The sequence below is a fragment of the Dermochelys coriacea genome, chromosome 7 (genome assembly GCF_009764565.3).
Source record: "Dermochelys coriacea isolate rDerCor1 chromosome 7, rDerCor1.pri.v4, whole genome shotgun sequence".
NCBI classification, from domain to species: Eukaryota; Metazoa; Chordata; order Testudines; family Dermochelyidae; genus Dermochelys; species Dermochelys coriacea.
Genome location: NC_050074.1, coordinates 118,073,031 through 118,093,168, shown reverse-complemented (window position 1 = coordinate 118,093,168; position 20,138 = coordinate 118,073,031). Strand labels below are relative to the sequence as shown.

Below are 20,138 nucleotides of genomic sequence, written 5' to 3'. Positions count from 1 at the left end.
CCTGCCCCTAACTGCCCCCCAGGACCCCACCCCCTATCCAACCCCGCCTTGCTCCCTGACTGCCCCGACCCCATCCAACCCCCTCTAAAGCCCCTTTCAGAATGCGGCCCTGTGAACATGGGCAGAGGACTCAGGAGGAGCAGGGACAGCCGCACAGCCGGAGAGAAGCGGCGGTTTCCCCTTCAAAGCTCTACTTCTCTCCAGCCAGCTGCAGGGCCACCCGGTGCTCCTCCTGAGTCCTCCGCCCACGTTTGCTGCACTCCTGCCACCCCCACAGCCTGCCTGCTCCCCTGAGGCTGCAGCTGAGCCTCCCTTCCTGCTCTCCCCTGCAGTGCAGCCCCCTCCTGCACTGGCGGTGCGGCATGCTGAGGCTGTGGTGGATGGCCCAGGGACTAGCCTCCCCGGCTGGGAGCTCAAGGGCCAGGCCGGACGGTCCCATGGGCTATAGTTTGCCCACCTCTGATCGAGAGTCATCCTTGTTCTGGGACAGTGACCTCAGGTTTCTGTTAGGAATGGAACCAGAGGTGGTAGCAGTTGGTGTTACCTCAATTTTGATAACTCCACATATAGTCCCAACCAAGATGGGGGCCCATTTTTGCTAGGCTCTGTACAGAGACATAGGGGGAGAGAGGCTGGATATAAACTACCAAGGTTTTCCTGCATAGCTATGTCAGCATGCCCTCCCCCTATCCCCCACGTAGCTGCAGTGTACACCAACAAAGCCATTTTGTTGGTATAGCTTATGTTGTTTGTGGAGTGGTTTACCTATAATGGCAAAATAACTCCTTTTGCTGGTATAATCTGTATCTCCATGAGGGGCCTTTTTGTGCTATAAGTGTACTGAGAAGGTCTTTGATGTGTAGGATTAGCCCATAGTCCCTGCCCAGAAGAGTTTACAATCCAAATAGATAAAGATGAGTAAAGGATGGGAGAAAGGAAGTATTATTATCCCTGTGGGAAAGCACAGAGAGACCTGTCTTCGCTGCCTTGTTAGCTTGAGGTCTAACTTGAGTGTTGCCTCTAACCTGATTCCCATCCACACACGCACATCTCTCATTGGTGCTTTAACCTCAACCTACCTGGCCTGTTGGGGAGATGGATTGAAGCTCAGATGCTGCTTATGTTGGAGCTAGTACTGCCGTGGGGACATGGCTACTATGTACTGCTAATGCAAACACTCCCTGCTGCTAATCCAATCACTCTGCAGCTCCAGGGCCATTTTGTAGTGGGCTCGTTCTCAGTTGAACTAAGCTCACTTGAGAGGAATTAATTCAAGTGTAGATAACTCAACCTAACACTACAGTGGAGACGAGGAGAAATCAACTCTGTTTCCCTGAGTCCCAGTGCCTTAGTTACAAAGCTACCCTTCCTTCTTGCCATTCTGAGCTTTTCCAGCTGTAACAGGAAGTGGCAGTGGCAGTGATTGACAACTCCTGAGTGGCTGGTATCTTGCAAAATGTCCAGCCCAGTTTTGTGGACTCAAACAACGAGCTAGTTTGCAAGAGCTTCAGGTCAGAATTCAGACTTTTGGATGCCAAACTAAACTGAAGTCTATTTCCCAACCTGTTCATGTCAGAATCCTGGAGAAAGGTAGGCAGGACTAGTAGTGGGAGTGTAGAAGTCAGGGTCAGGCTTGTAGTCAAGAGTAAAGCTGAGGGTAAGAGCCAGAGACAAGATCAGGAATCAGGCTGAGGGACAGTACCAGGTATCAGGGTCACTGTTGGCATTCCAGGGGTCAGTCGGGAGTCCAGATCCAGTTTGGAGCTGAGGTCAATACCGGGAGCTCAGAGGCAGAGATATGGGGCTGTCATGGTTGCTATCTGGGGATCCACATTGTTGCCTGAACACTTCTTGGTTCACCCCATAGACTTATATAGGCGTCAAGGAACCAGTTGGGGATTGGTAAGACAACTGTCAGTTAGATCGCTTGAGGTGGAACTTCCTGTGGTGGTACAACCTCTGTGGGTTGTGGGTCGCTGGAAATAGTCAGGTCAGGTTACAGACTCGTGGCAGTGTGAGCTGTCTGCAGGCCCAGGTTCAAGTCCTGCCGATCCTTACATTGCAGATTTGCTCAGCGTTGGGTCGAAATGTCCTTGTAATGTGATTAGCAGAGCACCTGTTGCTGACCATGCCCAGAGCTGTTTATCTACATGAAATGGCTGTCAACTGAAATTGGTTTTCCCAAGTAGCAAAAGCTCTTAGTCAGCAATAAGGATTAAATACTAGCGGGTTTCATTGTAGAAAAAGCTGAGTGAGAGGGTGACATTGACATGGGTTTTTTTTGTTTGTTTGTTTTTTAATGTTTATGACACTTTTAAAACCAAATCTCTTAATAAATATTTCATTAAAAACACAAGTTTCTCAGCCAAAGCCCAAATTTCAGCCCCAAGGCAGCTACTGCAGCTGAATTATAGACCTTTTGTAAGAAGCTTTTATAATGGAAACACTGACAAACCCGTAACTATAGTGGTGCTAGTGGGTGCTGCTCTTGTACTGACAGTTCATCAGCTAAACCCCTGACCCCTTTACCCTTAATCATCCTTGCTTGTCAGTGACATAATTGCATGATTACAGACTCCTCTCCCCATCCCTTTCAAACTGCGAACAACAGTGAATTTCAAATACAAAATGTAAATGAACCGTCCAAACTAATTTGTTTTTCTGCATTCAGATGGACTGAGTTTAGATTCCGTCCCTTTGTGTCTGAACAGGCCTGGTAAAGGCTTTCAAGAACCTTTTTTGCACTGGGATACCTTGAGTATAGACTGATCGTCTGATGTCATTGTGCTATTGACTGGGATTACAAATTCAGACATAAATCATTAATGTAGAGTCTGGAAAAAAACAACTTTACTGGTTTCCATAAATCTACTGTTAGTTCCTGAATACATAATACAGAATGGGCGAAAACAGAACTGGTTTTACTGTGGTATCTGAGTGGGGTTATTGCTCTCTGAGCAGTTTCCCATATTTAAAAAAAACAACACTGCAGTGTTCTGTAGTAATGGTCCAAAACAAAATAGTCACAGTATTACTGCAGTGTTTGGGGTTGTTATTGTAGAATATAGTACAAGGGGTGGAAGCACAAATAGGCCTGCTCCCAGGGAACTTGTGTTAACATCACAAGTTCAAACGCCGGGCCAGGAAATATGCAGCCCTGCGTTCCTTGCAGTCAGAATGCCCAAAGAGTGCAGATCTGACCCTTTAATGAGTGTGAGGTGTAATTCAGTCACTTTGCGGTAAGGAGTTTGCTGCAGTGTGTTTTTGCCTGATACGGCTGGAAAAAGAGGAAGATGGGCAGTGAATGTTACATAGCTCAATATATAATGTTCGATTTATTCCTTAACCAGTAATGTGCTAGTGTGTAAACGCCACTGGACACTTGAAAGTGCCTTGATATAAAACTCTACATAGTGTGGTAGGCTGCAAATAGCTGGCAGCTTGAAATTATGTGAAACCAAACACACAACCATTGCCTCAGTGCGTTTTTCCTCCCCAAAGTTCATCCATCCAAGACAGGTTATCATGTGTGAGCACCAGAAAATAAACTGCCTGTCAGAGGTTAGCAATAGGCTTAATGTTGTTGAGTGACTAGTGTTTGCAGTGTAAACATTTAATGGCAGGGCATAAGGTATCTGAAGGAAACAGGGTGATGTGTGGAAAATTGAGCCTGCCTGGGGGGGAAAATGAGTTTGATTTTTGTCCTTTATAAGGCTGAAGCTCCTAATCAGTGTCTCTCCTCCTCCAGACGTGCTCATCTACGCCTGTGCTTAGAACGTTTAAAGGTTCTGATACCACTAGGGCCAGACTGCACCCGGCACACAACGCTTGGGCTGCTTAACAAAGCCAAAGCACACATTAAGGTAAGTACTGCTTTTCCCAGGTTTCCCAGACACTGTTTCTAACTGCACCAGTCACTCACCCACTGTCCAGAGGTAAATCTGGTCTCACGGAGACTAACACCTCTCAAATGCATTGCTCCTTCCGTTAAATCATCCATCATTATTACAACATGGGTTGTTCGGAGGGTCCATAATAAACTCTGTTAACTCTGGAAATTATTGATTTGGGGAGCGGGGATCCTGTTCTGTATTATGATCAGGGGAAGACAGTAGCAAATCTTGCTCTTTTTTTTTAAAGTAGAAACACATCTGATGTGATTGAGGGGCTGCAATTTGATGGAAAATGTAACTTCTGTCACTCCAGTGCATTCCCCCGCTGGCAAATCAGTACAGGCCTCTAGAGTGAAGCAGGTTGACATCTTCTTGTTTCCATTATCTTTCATCTGTGGTTCTGCCAGCTTCCCAAAGCCCTTTATAGATTGCTTCTGGCAAAGTAAAGTGTAAAAAGAAAATCCAGTCTTGTAGGGATCAGGAATATACCTAAAACCTTTGTTGCAGCTCTGGATTGGTAAGGGAGGGAGCCCTGCTTAAAGGAAAGTGTTAGCCTGAAATGACTCCCATCTTATGCAACGGGTTGGCCATCCGGAAACAAAGAACATTGGTCTGGTAGATTTCCCAGCTGTGATCAAAGGAGTCTGTAGCAGGTTACATAAATCGCTATTTAAATGGAAAACTGCTTCTGAGAAATACCTACTAAACCAAGCAACAAGAAAGCCAGACATCCCAGGATAAATTTTTGTGTTACCAGTGATCATAACAAATACAGAATCTGTTTGATTAAGGGAATTGAGGCCCCCTGGTGGATTAACTCAGTGATGCATCTTATTGGTTAATTACACATGTTTATAAAAGACAATTTAAAAACAACAACCCCAATCCCATATAGATATTCATTCATCCCCAAAAATCCTCCTTATACAAAGGTGTAAACCAACAAAGACACAAGTAGATTTCATTTCTACTAGTGACTGAAGGGCAATATGGTCCGATACTTGTCTGAGCATAAATCCTTTCAGAACATGGGAAAATCTGAAGCAAAATATATGGCTGTGCTGTAGAAAAAAAGAATTAAAGTCATAATTAAGTCATATTCTATCATGTCAGAAACTTGAGGAGGCCGAGAGGAGAAGCCAACACCAGCTTGAAAACCTGGAACGAGAACAAAGATTCTTAAAGAGAAGGCTGGAACAACTGCAAGGTCCTCAGGAGATAGAACGAATACGAATGGACAGCATTGGCTCAACCATTTCCTCTGATCGCTCGGATTCAGAGCGAGGTAGGTGTTCTACATGCGTCCAGCTTAATTAAAATACTTTTTGAAAAGATCTGTTCTAGCTCAAACAGGAATTAATTAGGGAAGTCTTGTGGCCTGTGTTGTGCAGGAGGTCAGATGAGATGACCACAATGGGCCCTTCTAACGTTAGAATCTGTGAATCTACAAAAAGGGATGCATTAGGATGAAGACTGACCTCTCTTGAAAATTTGAGAGAGTGGCGAATGATTCCTTCCTTCTATTGTGCTCTTCGTGTTACTTGCCTCTTCGCTTTGCCATTGAATGAGTCTCTGTATTTGTCAAGCAAAGGATGTAGGCTTTGTCATGTCTTTCTGCCTTAGTTGTTGGTCAGTCTTGCTTAAGTTGAGGAAAGGGGTTGTGATTGTGGATTCAGGTGATTCTTGTGGCATTTGAACTTGACTGCTGTATTTGAACAGTTTCTAAAGTCAGAATGCAAAAGCTTTGTTTTAAAACAAATGATCCGTGATCCCAAGTCAGTAACCAAACACATGCTTAAAAGTATAAATATGGGTTGTTCTCCTCCTCTTTATAATGTAAAAAGAAGGCCTAGAACAGGGATGGTCAAACTTTTTTGGTCTGAGGGCCACATCAGGTTTCAGAAATTGTATGGAAGATTGGTTGGGGAGGCTGTGCCAAGCTGTGCCCCCGCCCCCTGACTGCCCCCCACAGCCCTATCAGCCCCTCCCCCCTTTCTAACTATCCCCCTGCCCCCATTCACGCACACTCCCGTTCCACACCGCTGCCCCCTGACCACCACCCTGAACTCCTCTGCCCTCTATCTAACCCCCGCGCTCCCTGCCCCCTTACTATGCAGCACAGAGGTCCAGTGGCTGGCGGTGCTACAACCGCGCCGCCCAGAGCATTGCGCCAGCGTAGTGTAGTAAATTGTTCTCCGTAACTGCTACCAGTTGCACATTCTTACGTGGAGCAGTTTAATACACTACACTGGCGGCACGCCATGCAGTGGCTGCGGGGAGGGGAGCTGTGGGGGAGGGCCCGGGGGCTAGCCTCCCAGGCCAGGAGCTCAGGGGCCAGTTAGGAGGATCCCGCAGGTCATAGGTTGCCCACCTCTGGCCTAGAAGGAAGTTTCAAAAATCAGGGTTCCATTTTCTGCTTGTTCCTGCTATTTCTAAGTTAAAGTCTTGTCTTTCCCATTTTACTGGACAATTCCTCTGGAGGATTTGCATATGAAGCTAGTGCTTTCTCCTCCCTCCAATGAAGAGTGGGGGGAAATGTTGAATCTTTCACAGAGATCTTTTTTTCTCCCAACTGTGTGCCAAGTGTTAGAGTTAAATATGTTTTTAACAAAACCATAAAGTTTTACTCAGCCTCTTGGTTGATATCTGTGATGATATAATCCTACTAGTGCTCTAACTGTCCATAAAAGTCTCTCTTGGTGAAAAAAAGGGCAGAGAAGACTTGGAGGTGTGATGTTAAGATCAAGCAGAATTATTTTAAAAAAAAAAATTCTGGTCTCCTTTATATATCCGTAAATAAAGCTAAGATTTTTGTCACGGTTATTTTTAGTAAGTCGTGGACAGGTCACGGGCAACAAACAAAAATTCATGGAGCCCGTGACCTGTCCGTGACTTTACTAAAAATAACCGTACAAGCCGTGTGGCAGAGATGCGCAGCGCTGGCTGCAGCCAACGCCACGGGGCAGGTACTGTTCCGGCTGTGGCCCCCATAGCGGGCTATGTGGGGAGTACAGCCATGGCTCCGGCTCCAGCCCTGGCTTCAGCTGCGGGCAGCTGAAGAGATCACTGAGGTCCGGTAAAGTCATGGAATCTGTGACTGCTGTGACCTCCATGACTAAATTGTAGCCTTAATCATAAAGAACCAACAAATTGCACAGAGATTGTCCATCTATTTATTGGTGATCTGTGAGTGTCACTGTTTTACCAATATTTTTCATTTATTTTTTAGTGTCTTCATTTTTAAGGTCTTCTGGGTAAAATTTTCAAAAGCATTTCAGTGACTTGGGAGCCTCAGTCTTATTGCCTTTGATGGCCCAAAGTCACCGAAGTGCTGTTCAACATGGTACCCGGTGTCCATATAGAAACACACTACAGTGCCCTATGTAGCTCTGTCTCAGCTATCACAACCATAAAGTGTCCCCCGGCGCTGCTGTTTGTCACTGTAGTCTCCGAAAGACCCAGATCTCTGTTACACTAGACACTGTGCAAGCTCTGAAAGTGACAGCCCCTGACCTGGGAGAGCTTATTATCATCTTGGTATCTGAGTTGCAGAGGATATTGCAAGCAGCCCACTCTCACGGTGATAAATTCAATCCAAGCTGGAGGGAATGCCCAGGTCCACAGAACCAGGGTGCAATGATGGCAAAGTAGCTAGATGCCACATGGTGGGGTTGAACACAGGTTCTCCCACAGCCTGCAGAGCAGAGCCGTTGACTAATGATGAATCCAAACTCTGCTGAGTTCATCATTTTAAGAACAGAGCATTTAAGAATAGACCATTGCTGATCCAGTATGGCCATCTCACCCAGTATCCTGTCTTCAGGCAGTACCCAGTACCAGATTCTTCAGAGGGAATGAACAGAACAGGGCAATTTATTGAGTGATCCATCCCCTGTCATCCAGTTCCAGCTTCTGGCAGTCAGAGGTTTAGGGACACCCAGAGCATGGGGTTACGTCCCTGGCCATCTTGGCTAATAGCCGTTCATGGACTTAACCACCATGAAGATGTCTAATTCTTTTTTTGAATCCAGTTCCTAGCTTGGAAGTTTGGCTGACAGCAAAAAAGTTTAGTAATGCCTTTGAAACACATTGAGACAGCATCCTCCTTGCTGAAACAGGCACTCTGCTGCTCCCCCCTTTCGGAAATCATTGCGAATTGTACCGTGTGAGGCTTATTTTATACCTGGAGTGTTGATCATTTGTCAATTGTAGAGTTCAAGGTGTAGCTGCCTGCAATGACACTAACCTGCGTGTGTGTCGTTTTCTTTGCAGAAGAGATTGAAGTGGATGTTGAAAGCACAGAGTTCTCCCATGGAGAAGTGGACGATATCAGCACAACCAGCATCAGTGACATTGATGATCACAGCAGCTTGCAGAGTATTGGGAGTGACGAGGGTTATTCCAGCGCCAGCATCAAACTCTCGTTCACTTCCTAGAACAAAGTGAGACAACAATACAGGGCGGATTATTCCACTGGAGTAATCTGAGTTCAGACTGGGTTCTAGATGCAGTATCCTCTTTTAGAAATGACATGTCAACAATGATAGACTTATATATATGTACCCCCTTGGGCAATAGGAGGCCTCCATAGGAACCCATGTATGTCCATTGGGTCATGTTGCAAAATCTTGGTTTCCCCTAGTGTAGTGAGACTGAATCTTGGTCCTTCTGAAGTCAGTGACAAAACTCCAGTTGGCTTCAGTGAGACCTGGATTTGGCCCTTGCATGATAAATTACTTTGCTTTGACTTTGTTTATTTGAAAGAGGATACTGGAGATTCAGCCCTCTCTCTCTCTCTCTCTCTCAATTTGTCATGAGATCTGAGAAACGTCCAGTTTTTCTCATACTGCATTCAGATAGAACAACTTGGTTTAGACCCTTCGGGTACTTTCCTGGTCCGGAAATGACTCTGTCCTAATATTTGATCACCATCAGGCATTATAGTAACATAGCAGGAAGTCGCAGCAGCTTGGCCATGAAGACGTGTCCCACAACCTATGAATAATAATAGGTGTTTGTTCAGTTCATGCCCAGAGAGCGAGGCAACAGTGAAGATTGTTCAGGAGAAATCATCATTCAGCTCAACGTTCTGTTGGACATGATTTAAAGCAAGTACCTCTACCACATTGCTAGCACTAGGGTACTAAACTGTAATCTACCAGCACGTGGCAGGCTGCGTTGTGGAATGAGGCTGTGAGTCCACACACACACACACACACACACACACACACACAGTTGAGGACAGAAAGAAACCAGCGTGTTTCATGCCCAGATACTGAGCCACTATGACCTTTTTATTTAAAGATCTTTTGATAAACATTTGTAAATGTGTTCGGAGTAAAAACACTCCAAATGTGACACGTCTTTTTAGAGCTTGTCCATATGAAATCTTCAATGTCTTTTATAATGGATTAACGCCACTGAAAAGGTAACTGTTTTGATGTAGCACTTGACCTGGTGAAACACAAAAATGCTCTTTGCTATGCACAACACAAACAAGGTCTGTGCTAGCTTGGAAAGGTCAGGGTTGCTGGGTTTTTTTTGGTTTCCTTTTTTGAGTGTCATTCCTCTTGCAAACTTTGAAGGCGCCTGATCCCCTACAGTAGTCACAGTTCAATAGTTAAGCTCAGCACTTGTCTCATCTTAATGTAACATTTGGCCTGCGCACATCCCCGTGCGTATCCGCTATCTCACCTATGCAGGTGTTTGTTGCTATTGAGAGCTATTGTATTAAATATTTTATAATTTTCTTGGAGGTGAGATTTCTAACCTGCACTTTGAGGGCTTTGCTTTCTTGTGTTTTGTTTTGTTTTTTTTTTAAATGGTGAGAATTATTTTTTTGTTTTCCAAGTTAAAAATCTTCTTACAGAGACCTCACCAATGGCATTGTTTGAAATTTTGTATACCTTGAAGTAATTTAACTACCCCTCATTACTAAGGAAAAAAATAAAAGGAAAAAATGCTTTATAAAATTCGTAACTTATTGCTGATTTGAATGGGTTGTTAATTTCAGTTCTGTTGATTTTGATTTTATTGTTTTTAGGTAGGGTTGGGCAAAAAACAAAAAAATGAAGACAACCTTATTTAGCAGTGCAGTGGAATTGTGTTTATATGTTAGACTATGGTCCCACATTAAAGTAGCACTTTAACACCATTAAACATTTATGGATCTGAAATGAATTGTGTTCCTCCATCTTGGTTGCTCATATGACTTTAGCATACCCACGTTCGTTCTTGTGCCTGCAGGAAAAAAAAGTATATTCCCCTTTAATCCTGTGATAAGATCCTGAATAATTCTAATGTAGATTGTGTCTAATTTCTGAAATTGCATGTGTTTGACCATTCCTATGTTTCCTTTGTTACCAAATCCCCCCTGTGATATGACATCATACAGTATGAGAGACAAAATCCCTGTTCATGGAGTGGAGGAATAATCTTTCCATGCTTTGATGCATTATATCTGGGTTTTTAATTCTTTCCTTTCTTAAAGCCTGAGTCAGCTTGCTGCTCTTACTAATCTCTTTACACATGTGCATATGTAATACTCTGATTTAGTGTGTGTGATCATGTCTCCCTCTAGTGGCTATCCTCAGCAGATGCACAAACCGGCCAGTTAATGGAGTTTTTCCGTTAGCTGAATTGGTTGGGGCTTCTTTGTTTTATTTTCAGGCTGCATATCATGGAATTGATCCTTGCTAACAATTCTAGAACCTGTATGTAGACAGCTGTGGATTGTAACATGTGTTTATCAGCTTAAGTCAATGGGGTTACTCACATTAGTAAGAAGAAATCAAGTGAGTAAAGATTGAAGGATCACGCGTGAACTGATAATCATTGACTGATGCCCCACAACTACCAATTTTTGCCCATGCTAGAATTATCAACAGCTGGAATTTATATCTGACACTGTTCAAATGAGCTCTGATAGTCACCATTTTGTGGCAGTCTCACTGCAGCGATGAAATGGTGGAAAAGAACTTAATACAGACAGAGACTGATCTTCAGTTACTGTCAATGGAATCTTGTGCTGTTCAGCTTCTCTGGAGAAGAGTCCCACCATTCACGATCACTAGTGAACGTCAGCCATCCTGGGCATCCCTACCTTCTAGTTGTTCCTCTTTGGCTTTGTATTTTTTGGATCAAAAAGTACACGATGTGGGCAATGGTAAAAAGGTCGCTTGGCAAAAAAATCATATTTGAGAAATGTAAAAGAGAACTTTAAAAAAATGAAAATGGATAAAGGAAGAAAATCAGTGTTGGGCAATCCTGGCAGAGCAGGGCGATCCCAGAGTGTGTTCTTTGGAACCAATTTTTCTGAAAGGCTTTCCAGTAAAGCCACCCATTTGTATGTCCTTTGGGATCACTTTGATGTTGGCTGTCATCTTTAGGAGTGCAGTCAAGGGTCTGGAAATTTCAATTCCAAATACTGCAGCTGGAAGGGAGGGAAATGTAATCCACTTGGTAGCTTCCATCTACGCTGTCTTAAGTGACCCACCCAATGGATCAGCAAGTATCAGGGTCCTAGTAGAGAGAGCCTTTAGAGGACAAACACAATTATCCTACAAACCTTTATAGTAGTAGTTAATGACAAAAGTTGGCTGTTTGTTGGTGATTGGGTCCCTTCTATGGATTTCATTGTATCAGTTCTTTTCACACCTCTGGACGTTAGCGGAAGATTTGCTATGCGAGAGAAATGTTTCCACAGCTGCTTTGTGGGTTGGTTCAGTCCCTTTTTCATTGCTCAACACTATATTGTTAGCAGTAGCTTTTCTTTATACATTATTCTAAAAACTAAACTAACATTGGTTATTTTGTTTTGTTGTTAATCTACCCTTTTGCATCAGAATATCCAAGACAGCAAGTTGGCCCAGAGAAGCCACCATAAATGATTGAGCAGATCATCATAGCTAATTGGCCTATACTATGTAAATCAGACTAGGTGATGGTCCCTTCTGGTTATAAAACAAAAAATCATCTACTTCTTCCCATTCTTCAGAACTGAGAAATGCCCCCCAAAGCTTTTGATTTTCGTACCTTCTCATGTACTATTCTGCTATTACTGAGATAGCAGTAATTTCTTCAGCTGGCTTATGCGATGCAGTTCTTCCTCGAAGTCTCCCATTTGTTGTCTTAAGTCATTGTTCTTCCAAAGCTGAAACCTTTGAGCCCTTAATATACCCATCTGTGCTGGCACACTTAGATGGAACTCCATGACTGGTTACTGTCCCTGGAGAATCCACTGTGTCAGCATAAGTCTGGGATCAAGGCCTTTATTTGAGTGTTGACATCCTCATTTTTCCCCCCTCTGTATAGTTTTCTGTACTTAGAAATCAGATCCAACCCTCAGAAGAGCAGGATTGTTCTTTGTACAAGCAGCTCTTTTTCCAAAAAAAAAAAAAAAAAAAAGAGAGATTGAAGGACATTTCAAATATTGTCTATACAGTTAGAAGCATCGAGGAAGGTGCAGGAATTTGAAGGGACCGTACAGTTTCCGTAGGTTTGTTAATCAATATGGTTAAGTCCAAGTTGAGAAGCTATAGAAAATCCATTCCGGAATGAATTTCTGCAACATAAACTCCCTTAAGGCATTGTCTGAACTCTGTCCCAAAGGTACTTTCCACCCCAGAACACCATGTTTAGTTATACCCACTCTCTCCTTGACAGTTGGGTAATTGAGGCCCTGAGCCTGGAAAATTCCACAGTTTCAGTGCCCAAGACTGTAACTCTGGTACATGTAGACTTCAAAAGTCCTTCAAAAGACTTTGTGAATGATGATCCTCAAATGGCAAATTATCAAGGCATTTTGGTCAAGTATAATCTTAGTTTCTGACAAGAGGTCCTTTCCTCTTTGGAGCATCAGGCAAGGGTGACCTTTGATGCTACTGAGGTATTTGAATTACAATAAAATCAGCAGGAAAGTCTCATTAGATGAGCTCTTGCCCAACGAAAAGGTTGAGAGTGAAGCTACATTTACTTCCTTCAGACTTACTTCAAAACCTTCTGTACTTTCCATGTCTTAGAGTTCAAGGATGTGTGTGTCTAGGTGAGGATGCATCTTTGATACGTATGGTTCAGTGTTGCCTTTTGAGCTGGTGGAGTATCCATTTGGGATCAGGAATTCTTACATTGTAGAGTAGCATAGATTGGGAGTTGTGCAAATTGTTCATTCCTGAGAGGTCTGGCACCAAATGGTTTGGTATGTCTGAAGGGGAATCCATACAGTCGTCCCTGCTGCCAAAATGGAGTCAAGTAAAGGTGCAGCTTTGAACAGAAGATATGTTATTCTATAGGCTCCCCTTCCTCTGATGCCAATCACATAGTCCCTTATTGTCCCTATAAACAACTGCATCTTTATCTCATTTCTTCTAAAGCCTTATCTTATTCCCTTAGAAGCAGAGAGTGAAACTCTCATTAACTTTAGTGGGAACAGAATTGAGTCCTTTTTACTAAAGCACTTTATTCCCACTTTAATCCATTTAGCGACAATATCAGCTTTCTGCTTACCACCACATGGCAGACACATTTCCTCATGTTTCCTTTTCCTCTGTCTAAACTTACGTATTCTCATCACGTAGCACTTTGCATCACAAACTATCTCTTTGGTCCTCATAAAATTGACAAGCCCGTTCTCCCTGATGTTTTTTCAGGCTTATTTCCTACATAAGATTATTTTTTGTTGTGACAGTTACTTGGGCTTGTAGATTCCGTGAGCCACACTATCTCTAGTGCAAGCTCTAAATCCATCCTCTACTAAATTTTACAGAAATAAGGTGGCTTTCCTTTAATCATCCCACCTGTATTACCCTCCACATATGCTGCTTCCCCCAGAAGCTCATCCTGGTGAGTCCTCTATGCATAAATTAGGTCTCTAAAAGGTCCTTGTGCTACAGAAAAACCTATTCAAAAGGCCATCCAGTATTTTCCTCCTTTTGACATCAGTGTATTACAGCATGTCATCTTGTGTCCAAGAATGAGTTGCATGGGATGGCTGGCTTGCAGCATTTTGTATGGTTACTCTTTGGAGGACTGTCACTCGAAGGTCATTTTAAAGCCCATTCCATTCAAGGTATGTCATTGACAGAAGGTAGTCTCAAAGTGATATATCTTGTGAGACCTGTAGATCGGTAAAAATGGGGTTAACTTACATTTTTTTAATCAAATTTTATCCTAGACACTCGTATGCAGAAGAATTTAGTTCTGGTCTTCTTTTTTGGCAAGGTCTGCTTCTGAGCTGCAAATTCCAGCACCTTCTTGTCTTGTCTTTTCTTAGGTTGCTTGCTGCACTCTATGCATAGACCTCATTTATGCTGCTCATTCTTTGAACTTTAGGACCTGCGCTGCTCCTGCTGAAATGAATGGGAGTTTTCAAAATTAAATTAGTGGGAGCAGGATAGGCCCGTAGTTAACTTGCTGTCAGTTGAGAATATTTTTTTTTTCTGGATCATAACTTTTGTTATGTTTGAGTTCCAGTATTTCCCTGGCACAAGGCCAGAGTGAGGAAAACCCCCACTCCTTGAAACCTGGGAGTAGCTGCAGTCACTAGGGGTGATCTCCTGACCCCATAGAAGTCAATGGCAAGGGGAACAGGATTTCACCCCAAGAGTAGAGATGTACATGAGAAGCTCACCATTAAAAGAAAAGGTAGGTTGCTTACTTGAAGCTAATACAATAACTTTAATTCAGATTTCTATGTGCACCTCCTCTTGAAATATGGGCTTTGCCTTATCTGACTAGTGGGACAGAGAAATTGAGGTTCTGATGTAGCATGGAAGGGTGTCTACACAGCAAAGAAAAACCCACAGTGCCAAGTCTCAGAGCCCAACTCACTTTTCTTGGGCTGTGGGGCTAAAAATAGCAGTGTGAATGTTCTGGCTTAGGCTGGAGCCTTGGCTCTGAGCTCCTCCCCACTCACTGGGTTTCAGAGCCCAGGCTCCAGCCTGAGTGGAAATGTCTACACTACTATTTTTACCCACAAAGTGTGAGCCCAAGTCAGTTGACTTGGACTCTGAGGCAGTGCTGTGGGGCTGTTTTTTTGTTTGTTTTTTGTTTTGTTTTTGTTTTTTTGCAGTGTAGGGACCGTAGACAGAGTGTATTATGTTTGCTCCCGCAGCTGAAGAGTTCTAGATGTTATGTTAACCTGGGGATGCACAGTGTGCATCTTGTGTGCTGGAAGGCTGATAACTAGGGCCCTACCAAATTTACGGCCATGAAAAATGCATCCTGGACCGTGAAATGTGGTCTTTTATGCACTTTTACCCTATATTGTACAGATTTCACAGGGGAGACCAGCATTTCTCAAATCGGGAGTCCTGACCCAAAAGGGAGTTGTGAGGGTCGGGTCGCATTATTGCCACCCTTACTTCTGCGCTGCCTTCAGAGCTGGGTGGCTGGAAAGCAGCAGCTGTTGGTTGGGCACCCAGTTCTGAAGGCAGCACCACCCTAGCAGCAGTGCAGAAGTAAGAGTGGCAATACAATACCATGCCATCCTTACTTCTGGGCTGCTGCTGGCGGCAGCTCTGCCTTCAGAGCTGGGCTCCCGGCCAGCAGCCACCGCTCTCCAGCTGCCCGGCGGTGCCGCCAGCAGCAGCCCAGAAGTAAGGATAGTAGTACTACAGCATCCCCTCCCCACCTCCCAATAACCTTGCAACCTGACCCCCCCCAACTCCTTTTTGGGTCAGGACTCCTACAATTACAACACCGTGAAATTTCAGATTTAAATAGCTGAAATCATGAAATTTACAATTTTAATGACTGTGAAATTGACCAAAATGGACTGTGAATTTGATAGAGCCCTACTGATAACCCTACAGTGCTCCTTTTTTTTTGATGGCAGGGTAGAGAGCCCAACACACACGCACACCATCAAAAAAAAAAACTCTGCGACATTCAAACAATTCTGTTGAGCAACTTCTGCTAAACTCGGACAAATAGGTTGCTATGGAAAAGCTCCAGCGATCCCGGTGATCTTTGTTCTTATACATTGCAACGTCTTGCATGCTCTGTGAAATGTAGCTGGTAGGATGAATTTCATGTTTATGAGCCTGTACACTGTCCTTCGCCGACCACATCTTTCTCAGCTGGCTCCTAGAATTCTACACCCTTCTTATGGGTAGATGGAGCCAGGTGACTTCTGATTCCCTACTGCTCTAGGAAATAGGACTGATGGGATGTGAGAGGGGCCAGCAAACATTGAGCGTTCTGGTTTTGAAAACATTGTTCAATTGAATTATCATTTTAGGAGAATGGGATCTTCCTGTTAGGGGAGGATGTTCCTGCATCAGAAATGAATCTTTTCCACCTAGCCTACCCTTTAGTGCTTCCAGTTAGGAGTCTCTCTATATACTTCTCTTTTGCTGTCATTTAAGAGCACACCTCTTGACTTTCTTGGGATCACATGATGATGATGGAAAAATTCTGTAATCTGCAAGTTTGTTCCACTGCACATGAACACCATATTTACTAAAAGGAGGTTGCACGATCTAGTGGTTTGAGCACGTCACTGACTCTTTTGGTCTTGGGTGAATCACTTAATCTCTCTGTGCCTCAGTTTCCTGATCTGTAAATATAGATATCCTGCATCACAACCATGTGGTGAGGATTAAGATAATGTTTGTACAGTGCTTCAAACATATAAAGTACGACACAGGGAGGAGGCAGCGCTAAATGTTACTTTGTTAGTCTGTTCAGCTAGTCAAGTGACATTGATTGGTGTCAGCATATTTCTAGGTGATTTAGAATCTATACTAAGAAACATCTGGTAGCTTTTATGAGTTTGTGAAGTGTACTCAGAAATGCTGGAACAATACAGTGCAAGTGGATCAAAAATCAAGCAGGCACAGTAGAAGAGAGTAAAAACCTATAAGCCCCATTAATTCAAACTCTATGGGCAGTAGTGGTGTGGAGTTTAAAGCATAAGGTTATATGGAACTTCCCTTCTTCAAGGCCTAGTTTATTGACCTAGAGGGCACTTTCACATTTCCCAGTACATCTGACCAAGCAAAGGACCCAAGGGGGCAACATAGCTATCTTCAGATCTTGTATTCTTCTTTGTTCTGCCTTTGACTTTAATTCCTGTTTAAAACAAATGTTACTGAGACAGAAGACCCATTTTTCTAAATCCGCAAGAAAATAGGCCAAATTCATCCCTTCTATAACGCACCCTGGAGATTAACATTACAGCAGGGATGAATTTGGCCCAGTCAGTTAATTGTGACCTCCAAGAACATTTGCAAACTATCCCATTTAGCGGTAAAGGAGATGAAAGCCAAAGAATGGACAATAAAAGCTGATCTTCATGGTGGTTTTAACGTCACAATCATGGTTTCAACTTCCACGCAAACTTCATCGTAATAGATCACATAGAGTACTTGCTTTGGGATACTAATATTCTAATAAGCAACTCATAGCATTCCCTGTAGTTGTGTTTAGAAAAGTTTCCATTTAACCCTCTCCTCAAAACAGTAAGTTTCTGAATTTTTTTCCCCACACAATTTTTTGGCTATGTGGTCGGTTGGCTGTTTTGGGGGTATTTGTTTTTTGGATGTTTGAGAAAAATCCCTTCAGCTCCTCTGGAGTGATGTGAGGGTGCAAAAATATACACTTATTGCCTTGTAAAAAGAAACATTTGAACCACACTTCAACAGGGTTGCTGCAAGAGCACCTAGAGTTTGAACTGAGCATGGGCATAGTCCCCCTGAGGAGTAGTGCCTTTGCTGAGTCTGGGAAGAGGAAGCAATTTTTAGACCAAAGTGTTTGAAAAATTATTTCCAAGCATGTTCCATCAACAGCTGTTTTCGTAGAGCTTTGCATCTCCTACGATAAACATTCTCTCTGCCTAACTTGACCAAGTGATCGTCATAAGGTAGGTTAAATATTGAGCTTCAGCTATGTGCTAGTGTCCCCTTACAAAATGACACATCATCCATAAGATTTTGCTTTTTAAACAACATCTCCAGGGGGTTAGTTTTGTATTGATGTTTTTACAATAAAAATACATTGCTTAAGCAGATCGCTTGTTAACAGCATGATGATAGAAGCATATAATTTAGCATATTACACAAACACTTTGTTTGGAAATGTTGAGTTTAAACTAACCTGTTTAGAGATCAAATAAAAGATTTTGATAAGCAGACATAAGAATGGCTTTAGTGGGTCAGACCAATGGTCTATCTAGCGCAATATCCTGTCTTCCGCCAGTGGCCAATGCCAGATGCTGCAGAGGGAGTGAACAGAACAGGGCAATTTATCGAGTGATCCATCCCGTCGTCCAGTCCCAGCTTGTAGCAGTCAAAGGTATGAAAGAGCAATATGAGCACCAAGTTATCTATATTCTAGCATGACTTGTTTGAAGGGAAAGAGAAACCTTATTGTCTTATGCTTACTATTTCAGTGATTAAGACACACGTGAGTTAGATGGTTAGAAATATCTGGTGAAACTAAGTACTGAATAAAACTGGTTGAGAAATGTCATTGAACAATAAACATTTGCCATCTTTTTCCTTTTTCCAGCCAGCTCTAGTGCTAAATAGTAGTAAACTTAATTATAAGATGAACAAGGTCCTTCCTAGTATTTACAGACCTCTAAGTCAAGTGACAATCAAACTTCGGCAGTTAGAAAACAAAGGAATGGATGTGTATCCGGACCATGAAATTTACAATAGTCAATATGATTCCCCTAGGCCCTCAGTGCTTTGTTCTCAATATTTGAAGCATCTGACAAAAATGCTTATCTGTTTGTTTTATTTTTAAAAACTCAGCTGATGTGAGGATAGTATTGTCCTCCACAGAATTTAAATTGGCTATTCTTTCTGAAAACCAGTGATGCATTTAGAGCTAATGGGAGTTTTTCCATTAACTTGGGAGGGAAATAAAAGTGGGATCTTACTAATACAGCATAAATATTTCACTTTTCTCCCTATGTACAGAGCCATCTCTCTGATTTGTGAGTCAAGTTTGTGCTGTTATTATTTTCCCAATAGGTTACAATTTGCATGTTAGAATCTGTTTTAGACTGTACTAGATTATGAGTTTCCTGTAGCAATTTGTGCTTTAAGATGGGAAACATACAGTCCCTTATGTGTCAGCATAATGATATCTTACTATTCTGGAGATGCAGTTTGGAAATTAAATGTGTATCCTTTGACAAAAAAATATTTTTCTAAGGTGTATCTAACTTAATGTGAGTTTATTTGTGATTGTTGCAGTGTACATGAGGTTTTTTTTCTAAGCTCCCCTGAACATTTTATTTTTTGTGCTGTAACTACACAGGTGCTATAGCCACTTGCTACTCTGAGAAAAACACCATCACGCAATTGATTGGTGCTGACTCACAAAAGCCAGTCTTTGAAACAATACACAACTGCTGACCCCATCTCTGTTTATAACTTGGGGATGGTGCTGCAAAGATGTTGCATTTTTCATGATTTAAAAATAATTTTGTTTGTGGATATCTGTATTAACTTGTTTAAAACATACAAATAAATTTTATGAAATTTTATGGAGACCAAGTAGGTTTTATTACCACTCTGTATATGTCAACCCAAATTTAAAGTCAAGTCAGCTGACATTTCAGAAATACATTAAAATTAATGGGTAAGACAGGATTTGCCAAAGTGGTGACTGCTCTCTGTTATTTACTAGCAGTGCTGTCCTGGTCAGCTCTAGTTCTATTCTGCTTATTTCCATTTCCCCCAGTTTCAGCTTTCTAAAATTAATGCCACATCCATCATGCTAGTCCAGAAGTGGATTTATAGCATTCTCCTTGCAGAAGGATCCCATGTAGTTTTAAAAACAAGGACACTTTTCTGTACTGATACTGAGAGTTTGATAACACAACCACGTGCATTAAGGCTGTCTAGCTCGGGACAGCAGTCATTAAGAGCACATTGAAGGGAAAAGGTACATTATCTAAATGCAGTTCAAGTGATCAAGTATATACCACTTTCACATAACTCATGTGAACTTTCAGTATGTCAATTAGTTTACTTTTTTTTTTAAATAAAAAAGTCTCATGAGACAAGCTAGCTTTAATTGGGGCAGGGGTGTTTCCTACAGTAATGGTGGATCAGCCTGCACAGTTTCATTTTTGGCAGCCCTCTGCCCCGCCATTCTCTTCAGAGAAAATGGCTATTGACAAAATGCTTTTATGATGGAGACTTTCCCTATACCAAAAGGGAGTGACTTGCCAAAAGAGATTTGCCATTTAAATGTCTGATGCATGATTTTTTAAAAAGGCATTTTCATTCA

General features: G+C 42.5%; 1 protein-coding gene across 4 annotated transcripts in view; it reads left to right on the top strand.

The window, feature by feature from the left end:
• Nucleotides 1-19,389, top strand: part of MXI1 (MAX interactor 1, dimerization protein) — a 90,995-nt gene extending 71,606 nt beyond the window's left edge. For 2 of the 4 annotated variants that reach the window (XM_043519472.1, XM_043519473.1), the window contains exons 4-7: nucleotides 3,749-3,863; nucleotides 5,007-5,178; nucleotides 8,166-8,335; nucleotides 18,402-19,389. In XM_043519472.1, the coding sequence (XP_043375407.1) occupies nucleotides 3,749-3,863; nucleotides 5,007-5,178; nucleotides 8,166-8,329 (451 nt within the window). In that variant the 3' untranslated portion in view covers nucleotides 8,330-8,335; nucleotides 18,402-19,389. Of the gene's footprint in view, nucleotides 1-3,748; nucleotides 3,864-5,006; nucleotides 5,179-8,165; nucleotides 10,070-18,401 lie in introns of those variants that run through there. The other 2 variants (XM_043519471.1, XM_038411633.2) reach the window with 1 other exon arrangement.
• The last annotated feature ends 749 nt before the right edge of the window (nucleotides 19,390-20,138 follow it).